Here is a 13,661-nt window from a genome sequence, read left to right on the forward strand (position 1 = left end):
ATTGGGGAGGGGCTGTTACCCCAAACTGGAAGATAATGTACTCCGTACAGAGTAGAAAAATGCAGATATCAGGGCCCATGAAGTTTTTGCTAGTTACTGATAAATTGGCATCGAAGCGCGAGAAATAAAGTTTCGACCTTACAACAGGGAGGCCCAATTTCATAATTCACCATACTTCGGCAGTGTTGATAGAAACTTGTGTGGGGAGCAACTAGATATATATAGTGTACAGAGGTACACGAGCGTAAAATATTTCGTTGGTTGCGGAATTATGCAGAAGTATAACAGATAATAAGAATACAACGGAGGGGAAAAAACGGGAAAAAATATTATCTATGACCAAGAGCCCTACTTTTTTTTTTCTTTTTCTCCACAACCCCTAGACCCCCAAACAAATTAAAATACTAAACGCCATTCGCCATCTCCAAATACCCGGATCCGGGGTAAGGACCTTTAAAAGATCAACAAACCAAAATGTAAACAGCCTGTGGAACCTATCACCTATGTCTTTTGATTCGATGTTCTTGTCCCCTTCTCGACTTCCTTTTTCTCTTGTCTGGGGGAAGAACCAAGGGTTCGTCCTTCAGATTCCATTCCATAAAACGTAGCAGATAGTCATCAATGTGACCGGATTCAGGTTCTGCCTCGGCTTTGTCTTGTGCAACCTGAGCTGCTGGCGATCCAAGGCGTGCAGGAGTATTGGCATTTCCTGCATGAGTAACAGATGGTTCGTACTCTTCGCCTTCCGTTGCCATGGGTGTCCCGACTTGGCTGGGTCCGGGCTGGCCTGGAGTGTGTGGTGCGCTACCCTCCTCGAAATCGCCATCATCTGCATGCTCCAATTCTTTCTCCGCATTCTTTGCAGCATCGATATCTTCTTTATCTTCTGCCTGTTCGAAGGCTCGAGGGGTTCCGACAACTTTGGTATCAAGAACTCGGTCCATGGCTGCACTCGCTTCGTCATGCCCATCCACAACAGCGTCGGTTAACATGCCCCGCACATCCAACTTTTGGAAGTAATCAGTTGTGAATTCGCCTTCCTGGATGATCACATCGTCAAGCATCCGTTTTTGATTGGCCTTGCGTAGAATGTTGGATTCAATTGTATACTCAGAAACAAATCGATAGATATGAACATCACGAGTCTGACCAATGCGATGACATCTGTCTTGACATTGCTTATCCATTGCAGGGTTCCAATCCAAATCGTAGAATATGACTGTATCAGCTCCTGTCAAATTGATTCCTAAGCCCCCTGACCGGCTAGAGAGGATGAAGGCTAAAATTCGGGTATCATTGTTGAAACGCTCGGTCAGCATCTGTCGCTGCTCCACTTTGGTAGCACCATCAAGGCGAAGATATCGGTGACCATGTATATTGAGAAATTGTTCCAGGATATCAAGCATTTTGGTCATCTGGGTAAATATTAACGCACGATGACCGCCTGATTGTAGTTTCCTAAGAAGTTTGTCAAGCTGCTGAAGTTTTCCGCAATCATACTGCAAGAGCCGTTTATCTGGGAACGCGATTGATAGCCGCATCTGTGCCTCATGGAACGGATCATAGTTCGGAACCCTTTGCGCCTTGCTGAAGTATCGGGACTCGATAGGTGTCAGGGCCGCAGTAGTAATGTCCGACGCAACCGCTGCCGGTGTGACAAAAGCAAACTTCTGTATAATGTTTTCCATCGCTAGTGACCTTTCATTGAGGGACAAAATCATCGAAGCGAGGACGGGGGATTGACGCGAAAACCAATCAATAAGCGAGCGACGTGGCGGTAAACGTTGGGATTTTGACTGGATGCTAATATTGACGTTGAGGAAGTCGATAAGGCTTTTCCCATATAGTGGCCGTTGCCCGTGGCGCTTCGACTCGAAGTACAAGCACCGCTCCAGCTCCTGCATCCTCATTTTTCGAGATGAATTCTCCATTGATGTCAGCACAGACTTCACAGAGGACCCATCGAATTCCATGCGCCAGTTAGTGCGATTATATTGGCGCTCGCGTAGTGCTCTGAGAGGAACAAAGGCCATGATTCGTGATGTGTCGTCCACAAGTCTCCTTGACGCATTTTCTCTTGATATGGGTACCAAATTTAAGAAGTCTAAGTCTAATTTGCTCAATGGATCCTCTCTTAACAGGCGGCGTCGAACAAATAACTCCTTGATTTCAAAATCGGCTATCGCAGATCTTGGCATCGAGAATGAGGTCATTATCGGTCGCGTCTCGAAAAGATCGGGGTGATTGCAGACCTTCCGCAACTGCATTAAACAGTTTATGATGGAAAGATAATTTCCCGATGCTAATGTTTCTTTGGTTTGGGCTCGCGACATGAATCCATCATATAAGTATCGTTGGCGCTTTGATAGCCTGCACGGTACGACATGTTCAAACTTTGCAGGCATTTGTTTCTCAACATCCACTTTAAGACGGCGTAAAATGTAAGGGCGCAGAACAGTGTGCAATTTCGTAACCACTTTTTTGGCTTCATCATCCATGGTTTCCCTTCCGTGTTCGAGAATTTGTTCCACTGGTCGTCGAAACCATTCAGAGAAATTTCGAAGGTCGGCAAACCCTTCGACACCAGTGTCACTGCCATCAGAGGGCATGAGGAAGAAGAGCAGAGACCATAGTTCGGTCAAGTTATTTTGGAGCGGTGTGCCAGTTAACAGAAGCCTTGCTTTGGTTTTAAAAGTGAGGAGCGTTTGCCATCGTTGAGATCGGAAATTTTTGATATTATGCGCTTCGTCTAGAACCATGTAATGCCAGTTCCGCCGTTTGAAGGTTTGTTGATCTTGAAGCACAAGTTGGTACGAAGTAATACAAACATGCCAGCGGTCGTCATCCATCCAACCTTTACGCTTCTGTCTTCGCTCTTCTTGCGAACCATAATATGTGAGGATTTTGAATCCAGGACACCACTTTTTGAACTCCATTTCCCAGTTGAGCATTACGCTTGTCGGAACGACCACGAGGTGCGGTCCCCATACCTCGTGCTCGACCGCCAAATGTGCCAGTAGCGCTATCGTTTGGATAGTTTTCCCGAGACCCATTTCATCCGCAAGAATGCCGTTGATATTGCTAGTATACAAACCCGCAAGCCAATCCAAACCAAAGTGTTGATACTCACGTAGTGTCCCACGTAGAAGGTGCGGGATGGGTGTTTTTATTGGAAGAGATGATTTCGTAGGCGAACTATCAGCTTGACTCTCATTATAATCGTTCTGGTTTGGTTCATATGAAGAAACCGATTCAGCTTCCGACGGCTTTGTTGTAATCGTTACCGGCGAAGGCTCGCTGCTAGCATCTCTAATTGGGCGAACATTGATAGAAGCTTGAGATTTGTCATGCTCGCTGATACCATTATCATCAGTTCGAGTAGGTTCGTGTACGGTCAATTTTTGACTTAGTGGCTCGTGTTCTGTCGACTCGTGCGCTCTCGGTTGATATTCTTGTCCATCTGGCTCGTTTGTCCCATTTGGGACAAGGATGACCTCGTCTTCATCACCCTTCTCTTCCCCGTCTGTTTCAACAGGATCTTGCTTGTGGGAATTACTTCCTTGCTCAACTTTGTCTATTTTTGTGGTAAAAAACCCCAATAAACCAGGGCCCTCTTCATCACTGCTACTGGCCTCATCGTCGCCACTTTCATCGGAGAATGAACGATTTTCGTCATTATCACCCATGTCATCTTCCATGTCCGTCGACTCTTCGTCGCTATCATCTAGCAGCACCGAATCAACTTCATCTAAGTTTGCTACGCCTTGTCCTGTATCACTTGCAGATGTTGAAAATGGATCTTCCATTTTGGTGTTTGATTCCATGTCAGGAGAGGCATCACGGGCGGATATCAATGGGTCTCGCGGCGAACGGCTTGATTTAACATCAACTCCAATGTTACTCGAAGTAAGATGCGCATACTTAATACGAAGTTCTTCTGCCGTCAAGCCTTCGTCATCGTTAATTTCGCCATCGTCATCCCCTTCACTCTCAGATGCCGTCGACATATTACTTTCATCCTCTGTTTCGTCGGTGCTAGATTCATCTGACTCCGAGCCCGTTTGAACCTCAGACTGGCTCTCCTCGATTTGAGAATCGTCCGGTCTATCCGGTCTCCTCATTTCAAACAACAAAGTGGATTGTTTGATAGCCTTGTTTAACGCAAGTTGATCCTCTGCCTTTCTCTGTTCCTCCCATCGGGCCAAACGAGCTTTCTCCACCTCTGCACGAACCGCATCAAACTGACGCTGCAAATCCTTAACAAGTTGTTTACGTTTCTGACGCATTTCTTCCTGCTGTTCCCTTAATATATCCTCTGGGTGTTTATTTCGCTTCCTCCACACTTCGGCACACCATTGAGCAAATAGTTTTGCTAGGTGTCGATGCTGCTTGCGTTCCTTATCGAGCAATTTCTTAAAATACAAGGCATGGGCGATAAGGTAATCTTGGTGGGAGTATTGGGCGGGAGGTTCTTCCGCCGGATCAGTCATATAACGAGAGCAGCGTTCTTTACTTAGTAGTTGGCCAGGCTGCCCCGCTTCCCAAACCCTCGATCGCATGCGAGCCTCTGCAAGCGCAGCCTCAGGAGTGGAGAATCCCACTTCATCGTCTGTTGCAGCTTCATTTTCTATCCATTCACGAAATGACGAGTATTTCCTATCCGGTAGAACATGGGATGGATGCTGGGTAGCTAGAGACGGCATTTTGACTTTAAACCGCAGTCTTGGTAACATCGGACCCGAATTCCCTCCGGCCTCCTGTCGCTCTGAAACCTCGGTCCTCCGACTTCTTCCACTTGTAGTCGCATGTTTTGCAGCCACAGGAGACGTCTCCGCAGAGGTAACATGGCTTCGGTGAGACCTGGGGGTACTCCTCCCGTTCGTAAGAGTAGTGGACTTGTTATGGGAACCAGACGTAGCTAGACTAGGAGCTCTGTTTCTCGACGACCCGTTTTTAGAAACGGAAGTTTGGGTATTTTGTTGTTTCGCGAGTAGGACTCTGGTACTCGGGCTTCGTAGAGAATCTTTCCTGGGAGAAGTAGTTTCAGTACCATTAGTAGTGACCTTTCCTGTAGACAAACGCCTCCCATTCGTTTCAGATTGGGATGCCATCGCGACCAACGGAGAATTCCCATGTCGCGAAACGCGAGTTGGCTTCGATCGGTTCACGTAGTCCTGGTGTGCAGAACGGGTATGTCTCTTATCCGACTGAGGCAGCAAATCGAGTGGTACGACGTTTGTCCTAGACGACTTTCGCCTGCCGCCTTCGATGAAGGAGGTGGGCCCATCAACCGCCACGCGCTTCCACGGAGGAGATATTGGACGCGGCGTACTTCGGCCAGAGGAGTCTGCAAGTTTCCGCTTTTTGGACGGGGGTCCCGGGAGGGTGTCGGGCTCCTCATCTTCATGCCTAGGGTTATTAGGAACGGAATCTCCTACAGCGGAATCGGGAGGAGCTTTCGGAGGAGGCGAGCCATCAAGTTCGGCTTCAGGCTCGGATGTTGCGCTGTCGTGGTGGTGTTGGGACGTGCCTCGAAGGCTGCCGTTTTGCATTTCTTGTTAGCTTAAGGACAGGGGCGCAAGGACGCAGCAGACCCCAACGATCCCAACGAAAACGCGTTCCAAATGTATGGATGTACCATCAATCGATAGCTCGTCTGTCATAAAATTGGCATATAAATTTTGGCATCGTTATCGGCAAATTTGCGTTGCTGGTGACAAAGAAATGCGTTGCGCTGATGGATTGCGTGTGAAGTGGTTTTTCGCAGACTAGGGAGGCAATTTCCTGCTAATTTCGCTGACATAAGAATCACATGATCCCCCGCAACATTGAGCCAAACCGCTTCCGGACATCTCATTATTTCCTTGGAACGTTCGGATATGTCGTCGATATACACCATTGCATTCTGTGGCCCGCGTTGCAGGATCCAAGCGCGTTGTTTAATCTCAATCCTGTCTGACGAGCCGTCGTGCGAGCCTCTACAGTGCGTAATACCTAATCAAAAATGCCATTGACCCTACAGCTAACTTCCCCGAACTGTTAGATGTTGTCGAGGCAATTTATGACGGCAGCAAAACTGCCGACAAGGGTAGTTTGCCGGTTCGCCCGCCCACATGCATCGGTTTCCCAGATTCGATTTGCTTCACAGCCTACGGTCGAAGACCCAGAGATGGTGGGTTGCCGATATTATCCTACCTCCTTTACATGAGCTGATCACAGTACCGTACCTTTTCAGAATAACAACTACTACAACCCCCCCGGCCAGAAACGCCAATTCCGCGACCCATACGGCGATTGGTGGGATAAGCAGGACCGGAGAAACTTCGGAGAACCTGTTCATGAAGATAATGATATCTTAACTATACTTTCCACGGAAAAATATACGCACTTCAAGCCCGCCAAAGGCTTCTTCCTGTTGGGATGTGCTGGAAGTTTCGTCCTCATCCTCAGCGGGATTGTCAGCCTGTACTACCCCGATAAACCTAGCGTGCCACGCACATTCCCAGGTGGACTGGAAAAGGAGCTTGGAGGACCAAACACTGTTCGGGTAGGTTTTGAACATTCCCTCAGCGAGTTAAGGTTCTAGAAGGCTGACTTTCTGAAGGCTCGTGCACCAGGAGAAGACAAATGGTGATCTTGCTTGGAGGCATTGTATTTGATTTATATGTAAATAAGAGTATTTGTGCCACGACGTCGACCAAACAGTCTTTTCTCCTTTGATGCTTGCTGTACTTGCCTTAAATTGAGGCATAAGATGAATCTCTGAACCTCAAGTCCCATTTGACTCGGTACCCATCTGAGGCACGACAGCTTCTGCCACCAAAAAGAAAAAGTGACTGCGCACAATATGTACTGTGCAGCATGTATGACCTGCACATCTCATCAACCTTCGACCCATTTTTCCCACAGCTATACTTTTCTAACACACGTGTTGCCATTGTGTGGTGGACATCTATGGCACTTGTCAACTTCACTATCTTTTCCCAATTGGCATCAAATTATTATAACAATGATTATGTGATACAAACAATGAGGAAGATGAGTTTGCAAGTTAACTCTGGGCCTCCAAGCTATTTAACCTCGTATACTCTACGTTTTAGTCTAGTCGTTTTTGTCCTATATGTTAGGTACAACCGTATTATGTACACAAGGGCCGTCTGACAACTGTTGCAGCCGGAGGAAAAGTGGAATCACTGAACTATTTGCCAGAAGACCTCTGAATAACATGGAGCAAATCTTCCTGTCCTCAGCGAACACAATTGGGATCCAGATCTGCGGAATTGGGAAAAGAGAACATGGTTTCCATGCACGCCAGAGTGCCATACTTTTCTTGTATTGTAGCCACAGTAGACCCAGATGGGCAACAGATGAAGAGTTGAGTTTCGAGCGCCAAACATCTAGTTATCCTCAGTATTCAGCACCAGGGCGAAGTTATCGACAGGACTTGGTACTGGATACATGTACATGTACCAATCTAAATCGCTGACTGGTTTTGGTCAACAAGCCGCAAAAGCAAGAAACGTGCCGTGCCATGTGCAATCAGATAATGTCCATTCCCTTCAAAGAACAGTTTCACAGCTAGCGGGCTGTGAAGACAGTGCTTGAGCCATAAAAACTTGGCCCAGGGCCAGTATTCGTGATCGTTCAAGTGCAGGGCGTTCCTAAATCTGACAATCAAAACGCATGGCCGCCGTAAAATTCTCAATTGTGACAGGTCTCGGGCGATGAAGCGTCGGAGTGGAGGCCAAGCACGCAGACGATATCTTGAAGCAGCTTGGCTCCCGTACCGTTTATTTAGCTATTTAGTTAGTGAATATTAAATAGTAGCACTTACGATGTAATGTAATTAAAGTTGGTGGATGCGACTGATCCTGAAACCACGTCCCGCAAAACCTTCCCCACCATCAAACCTCACAACACTTAGAATCAATGCAATCAGACGTCGGTATTTGCCAGCTTAACATCTCCTGGTATAGCCAGGGAATTCTGCATACTCGAAGATCGCAATAAGACCCTGCGCCTTTCTACAGTCACTCGGGGCTGCTGCCAAGTCGCCAGACCAACGACTGTCTCGGAACTGTCAACCTTTCGTCAGCATCACCACTGCCACTGTAACCTTAAATAGATAAGCAACGTATATTTCCAGCTCTTTGGCTTTCAGGTCCAGCCTCCTATCCAACCTGCACACATCATCCTTAATTACTTAAAACACTACTTGTCTCCTTACCGTTTGCTGAGACTCTTCTTCTATTAGCCATCGACCTAACGTTGTACTGCATGACTACGCATTTCCCAGCGCCGCAAGCCTGTGAAACCTCGAACGCCCGCATTGAACGCAGATAAGAAGGACGTTTTTATTCCACTTCTGCAGACTTGGCTCCTCGTGCAGGACTCCATGACTATATCTCTTCTCTCCCGTCGCTCAGCTACCCTCGTTTGGATAGAGAAAAGGGAAACACGTGCTTAGGTCTCATGTCGACTGCATCCTCCCGTTCTCGCGGCTTTGGTCGACGATTAGATAGCGACAGTGGTCCAGGCCTAGGTCGCCGTTCTCGGAATGTTTCCATTTCTCGAAAGAGGCCTGTCAGCCACAATGACGCCTACATATATGCCCTTCGAGCTGCATATCTCGCCTACCTTCTCCAACCAAGGGCACGTCGCACCCAGAGCGTTCCAGTTCCCCGCCAGCGAGCTCACAAATCATCAGCTTCCATAATAGCCGATCTAAACTTCGTCAAAGATAACAAGAGCACGAGGCTACCTCATGGGTTTATCGGCCGGCTCGAAAATCGAGTAACGGGAGTGTTTAAAGGGATCGAAAAAGAGAAAGCTTACCAGGATGAGGCTGTCAGGAGGACTTTTGCGGCATTTCTAAATCAGTTGAGGGAGCCAGGTTTTAACAAGAATATGAGAGAGGACAGACGGGCAGAACCCCTGGTTTTAATCTTCGTTACCCATGCTACAAAAGAGCTCTCCAAAGGTCAGGCACAAGATGATATCAGCTGGAAGCTTATGGTTGATAGGCATGTGGCTCTATTCGTGAGGATCATCAGTTTGGTCCTCAAAGACCAGGGTTGGGATAAGGATAGGCCTGAGCTGGCTAGCCAACTTTCCACTCTGGAAACCAAATTGCTTGCACATGATCAGAACCTTGCGGAGGCATCCCCAAAGGATGGAAACGTAATTACCGAACTCGTGCCCCTGACTTACAAGGTCGAAGACATGCCATTAGTCCAATTTGTGGCGAAAGTGTTTGGACTCAGGAATTCGTATGTGCAGTCAGATATAAACAAGTATAAAGATGTGTGGACAGCGACGGCGGCCCTACAAGACCTTAAAACATACCAGGTGCAACTCAACCTGAATACCAGGAAGACTCTGTCTAATGAAGACTTCGACTCAACCGAAGCTTTTGAAGCGTGGAAGAAAGCCGAGGCTGGCGAACTCTCCCGGATGATGTTCTCTATAATGCAGTCAAACCCCGATACCAAAACAAGTCTGCCTGGTAGCACACTTCCTCATCTCAATACCAGATCTAGCGACCCCCATGCAATAGATATTGGTTATTCCGACACCTCGGACATTTCTTCAATAGATGCTGCTTCTTTGTCACAGCCCGATGCGTCTCATGATTACGCTGATAACTCTAATATTTACACCTTCATTCCCCCGGATCCTAGGTCGTTTTACCGTTTTATACTCCTTCAAGTGGTAAACCACGAGCTACAGGAAAGACAGACCAACGCATCAGACGCGACATCAGACTCACCAGCTACGGCTCTCCTTTCAAAACAAGCTACGGATCTACTCAACGAAATAGGCCTTCGCTGGCGAATACCAACATCCAGTCGTGCTGTATTGCTCCTTGATGTTTTCCGGGAGAAATATGTGGAGCAGGAGATTGACCTTGACACATTGGATTCGGCATTCATTCTTGTGAACCAACCACCGTCGGAGAAATCGAAACGTAGCAGTAGTCTAATCGTCTCCTTGCTCTCAAATAGGGAGAATTGGACGCTGGCTGATTTTGGTGTAATGACACACCTGCTTGCCTCTCTCCACGAAGCGCTCCTTCGACATCTCTATGAGACGATGATGCACTGCTTTGACACCAAAGTTCCCCCTATAGGTTCAGTGATGTACATCCTTGAAAACTATGTCGAAGCTGACCCCAATTTTATATCTAAACCAGACGACGTTGAGAATTTTCGTTCTTATGTATATGATGGACTAGTTGACAAGGCAAAAGAAGTATATCAAGAACATCTCAACAAGGAAATACCCCCAGAACAGGATGTGTGGGAGTTTTATCATGTAATTCAACTTGGGAAAGGAATTTTGAAGCTTTGCCAACGAATACAGAAGAGATATAAGAAGAACCCGGAAATCATGGGGTACGTACTTGCAAATTCTTGATCTCTCGCCCTCAGACTGACTTTTCCAGCGTCAATCCCGCAACTATCCTGTCCAAATGCGTTCTTCCTATGTTCGCAGAGGACGCACGCGATATCATAACTAGGATTATACAGCAAGCCCAAGATAAAAACGAGGAGATTGGCGTCCAGGATGGCTTTGATTTGTACAAAGAATTGGCACAAATCCGCCAATTTTATACAACAACACTCCCTGGGTAAGTAGCTCAATCATATTTAACGTTTCCTCGTTCTTTAGCTAACGGCATTACAGTGAACCTTTTCCCATCCCAATCGAGGAACTTCTGTCCAACTTCGTTTGGCGCTGGATACAAGCTACTGATGAGAAGATCGTGGATTGGGTCAATCAAGCTATCAAACAAGATGACTTCAAAGTCCGCACTGAATCACCGACTGACATACCGACACAAGAGCAACGACGCAGCTTATCCGTCGTAGATGTTTTCCGGTCTTTTAATGAAGTGATTAATCAAATTGTGCAGCTGAATTGGGATGACGATGTGGGATATGCTAAGTTCATGACGGCCATTTCGAAATCAATCGGAAGAGGCATTGCGAGATACTGCGAAGTTCTTGAACAACAATTTAGTAGGGAAATGGATCGCCTTACCCCTGAACAAGAAGCATCCTTGTCGCAATCACGACAAGAGAAGTGGATGCAGATGGCCAAGGAGGCGTGGAATAATAAAGAAAAAATTGAACCGTTTCAGTTCTTCCCCCAGGTAAGCTTTGCGAAAAAAAAAAAAAAAAAAAATAGCTGTGAATATTGCTAACCTTTTTCTTTTTCAGTCCTTTGTAAAGCTGAATAATATCGAATATGCCCTCCATCAGTTGGATAAGCTTGAAAAGGACATAAATGTTGATGCTTGCGCGGATGTGCTTGCAAAACATACGCCCCCTACTTTACAACGGCCAAGGAAGATCACCAACTATGTTTTCACAGTCAAAATCGTCGAGGCAGAAGACCTGAAGGGATGTGACATGGATGGACTTAGTGATCCTTACGTTTCCTTGGCCGATGAGTCCCAGCGTATCTTCAAGACTCGTATTGTCTATGACAATCTTAACCCCCGGTGGGACGATACGGTAGACATCGTTACAAAGGGACCGCAGAACATCATTGCAACAGTCTGGGACTGGGACGCTGTGGGGAGCCACGATTATATGGGACGCACTTCTCTCAAGCTTGATCCTGCTCACTTTTCAGACTTTGTCCCAAGGGAATACTGGCTAGACTTGGACACGCAAGGCCGAATCTTGCTTCGTGTGAGTATGGAAGGCGAACGCGATGATATCCAGTTTTATTTTGGCAAGGCCTTTCGTACTCTGAAACGTACAGAACGAGAGATGACCCGGAAAACAACGGAAAAGGTATGTTCAATTTAATGTCACACTCGTATTCCCGGTTGGATATCACTTGCTGACGCGTGTTTTCAGCTTTCCGCTTATATCAACCATTGTCTCTCTCGTCGTGCTCTCAAAGCGTTGCTGTCGAAAGGAATCACTATGTCCACTGTTTCCAGCTATTTTAATCGGAACAAAGCAGCGACCGCTTCAGGTCCGACTCAGGCGGAAATCGAGGGCGCGTTAGACACACTGTTCACATATTTCGACGACAACTTTTCCATAATGAACCAAACACTGACAGAAGAAGCCATGAGAAAGGTCATGGCTCGGTTATGGAAAGAAGTACTGGTTACTGTGGAAGCTCTTTTAGTTCCTCCACTTTCTGACAAACCTTCCAATCAACGACCGCTCACTCAGCAAGAAGTCGACGTCGTATCCCGTTGGCTCCTCTTGCTCCTCAACTTCTTCAACGCCGTCGACGAAGAAACCGGCGAAGCAAACGGCGTACCCTTAGATATCCTCAAATCACCGAAATACCACGAAATCCAAAGCCTCTTCTTCTTCTACTTTGAACCAACCGATAATTTAATTCGAACGTCAGAACGCATGGCCTCCGCGACCGCAGCGCGTCAGCAGACCAACCGAAACCGACTCTCCGCCACATCTTCATCGCTCAGCCCATACTCTGCCATTGGTGGTGCGGCTGGTATCCCCTCTGCTCGCCGGGGCAAAAGTATTATGCTGTCCCGTAACCTGGGCACTATGAGGAAAGCCAAGGAGGAAAAATGGCGAGAGGCACAAGCGGAACCGAACGATGATATGATCCTTCGCATCCTGCGCATGCGACCGGAGGCGTACCCGTATATCCGTGATCGCAGTCGACAGAAAGAGAGGTTGGCGACGGCGGCTGCTGCTGATTTAATCGTTCAACAGAGCTTAATGGCTGGCAGTGGGGGGAGAATGGTTGGAACACTGCCGCGAAGGTAAAATCATGTTTATCGAACTATTATCTCTAGGAGATAGGAAATGACTTGTGTTTACGAATGGATTCCCCTTTATTTATTTTCACGGCTGCGTTATTTTAGAAGGGATGGATATGGACAGGTCGGGTTATATGTTTGGCGTGTGGGAAACTTAAGCGTTAATTGATGTTCGTTTCCTTTCCCCCTTATCTTTTTGCGTTTTTCTTTGCCTGTTACTTCGTTTAGCTTTTTTGCGTTATTTCCGACTCACAGCTCAAGACCAATCTTATATTATAGCTTCAATTTCCCTTCTTACAATTCTCTAGCAAAGTTCATATCATCATCGTTCAACCCATCTTCTGGGGATGCCACATACCTCTCATTTTTCGACTTGTATTCCCGAACCCGAAAATTCCCTTCTCTATTCTATCAGTCCTGCTTTGCCGTTTTTTATGATGCCTTAATGTTCCACCCAACCATCCCCTCTCTTGCTATGTTTCATGACTGTTTTCAGGCTTGAAAGACGATTCCAAGGCTAAAATGCGCCCTTTCGTTATCATGTTAGTAATATGTTATTCCGTGGGTTGACAAAAAAGGAACGGGCTGAGGAGTGGATAACTTCTGATGTGATATTTGTTTTTACACTTTTCGCTTGCAGGTCATACAAAGTTAAAGCGCTCTAAATCACATGAGAAAAATGAAAAATGGAATGATTTCCGCTAACTACTGCAAGTTAGTAATTAATTTTTATTGCGGACAAGCATCAAATGCTTGCGTAGCCCCCTCTACCACTTCCACCCTCCCCCCTGGTACCATTGAACTGAACAAACAAATGTAGATAAGATGAGGTGTTCGTTTGAAGAGGATTCTATCCGCAATGCAGCACCCTGCTTCAAATGTATTATTAAAATTCTAGGTC

At 46.7% G+C, this 13,661-nt stretch overlaps 3 protein-coding genes across 4 annotated transcripts; 2 read left to right on the forward strand and 1 right to left on the reverse strand.

The window, feature by feature from the left end:
• Positions 1–61: 61 nt before the first annotated feature.
• BDBG_02028 (adenosinetriphosphatase) lies at positions 62–5,739 on the reverse strand. Its single transcript, XM_002627311.2, has one exon. It carries the CDS (start codon positions 5,550–5,552, stop codon positions 498–500), a length of 5,055 nt encoding a protein of 1,684 aa, XP_002627357.1. The 5' UTR covers positions 5,553–5,739; the 3' UTR covers positions 62–497.
• Positions 5,740–5,812: 73 nt separating this feature from the next.
• BDBG_02029 (NADH dehydrogenase (ubiquinone) 1 beta subcomplex 8) lies at positions 5,813–6,634 on the forward strand (the record flags this gene model as incomplete). Its single annotated transcript, XM_031720604.1, has 4 exons — positions 5,813–5,953; positions 6,044–6,172; positions 6,236–6,547; positions 6,605–6,634. 4 exons carry the CDS (start codon positions 5,813–5,815, stop codon positions 6,632–6,634), a joined length of 612 nt encoding a protein of 203 aa, XP_031576830.1.
• A 918-nt stretch (positions 6,635–7,552) lies between these two features.
• Positions 7,553–13,549, forward strand: BDBG_02030. Of its 2 annotated transcripts, XM_031720606.1 has the most exons (6): positions 7,692–8,161; positions 8,255–10,394; positions 10,445–10,630; positions 10,687–11,155; positions 11,223–11,804; positions 11,871–13,518. In XM_031720606.1, exons 2-6 carry the CDS (start codon positions 8,473–8,475, stop codon positions 12,765–12,767), a joined length of 4,056 nt encoding a protein of 1,351 aa, XP_031576832.1. In that variant the 5' UTR covers positions 7,692–8,161; positions 8,255–8,472; the 3' UTR covers positions 12,768–13,518. The 2 variants fall into 2 exon arrangements, with proteins under 2 accessions (XP_031576831.1, XP_031576832.1); XM_031720605.1 differs by having other exon boundaries at positions 7,553–10,394; positions 11,871–13,549.
• The last annotated feature ends 112 nt before the right edge of the window (positions 13,550–13,661 follow it).

The sequence above is a fragment of the Blastomyces gilchristii genome (assembly GCF_000003855.2).
Source record: "Blastomyces gilchristii SLH14081 genomic scaffold supercont1.3, whole genome shotgun sequence".
In the NCBI taxonomy this organism is placed as follows: domain Eukaryota; kingdom Fungi; phylum Ascomycota; class Eurotiomycetes; order Onygenales; family Ajellomycetaceae; genus Blastomyces; species Blastomyces gilchristii.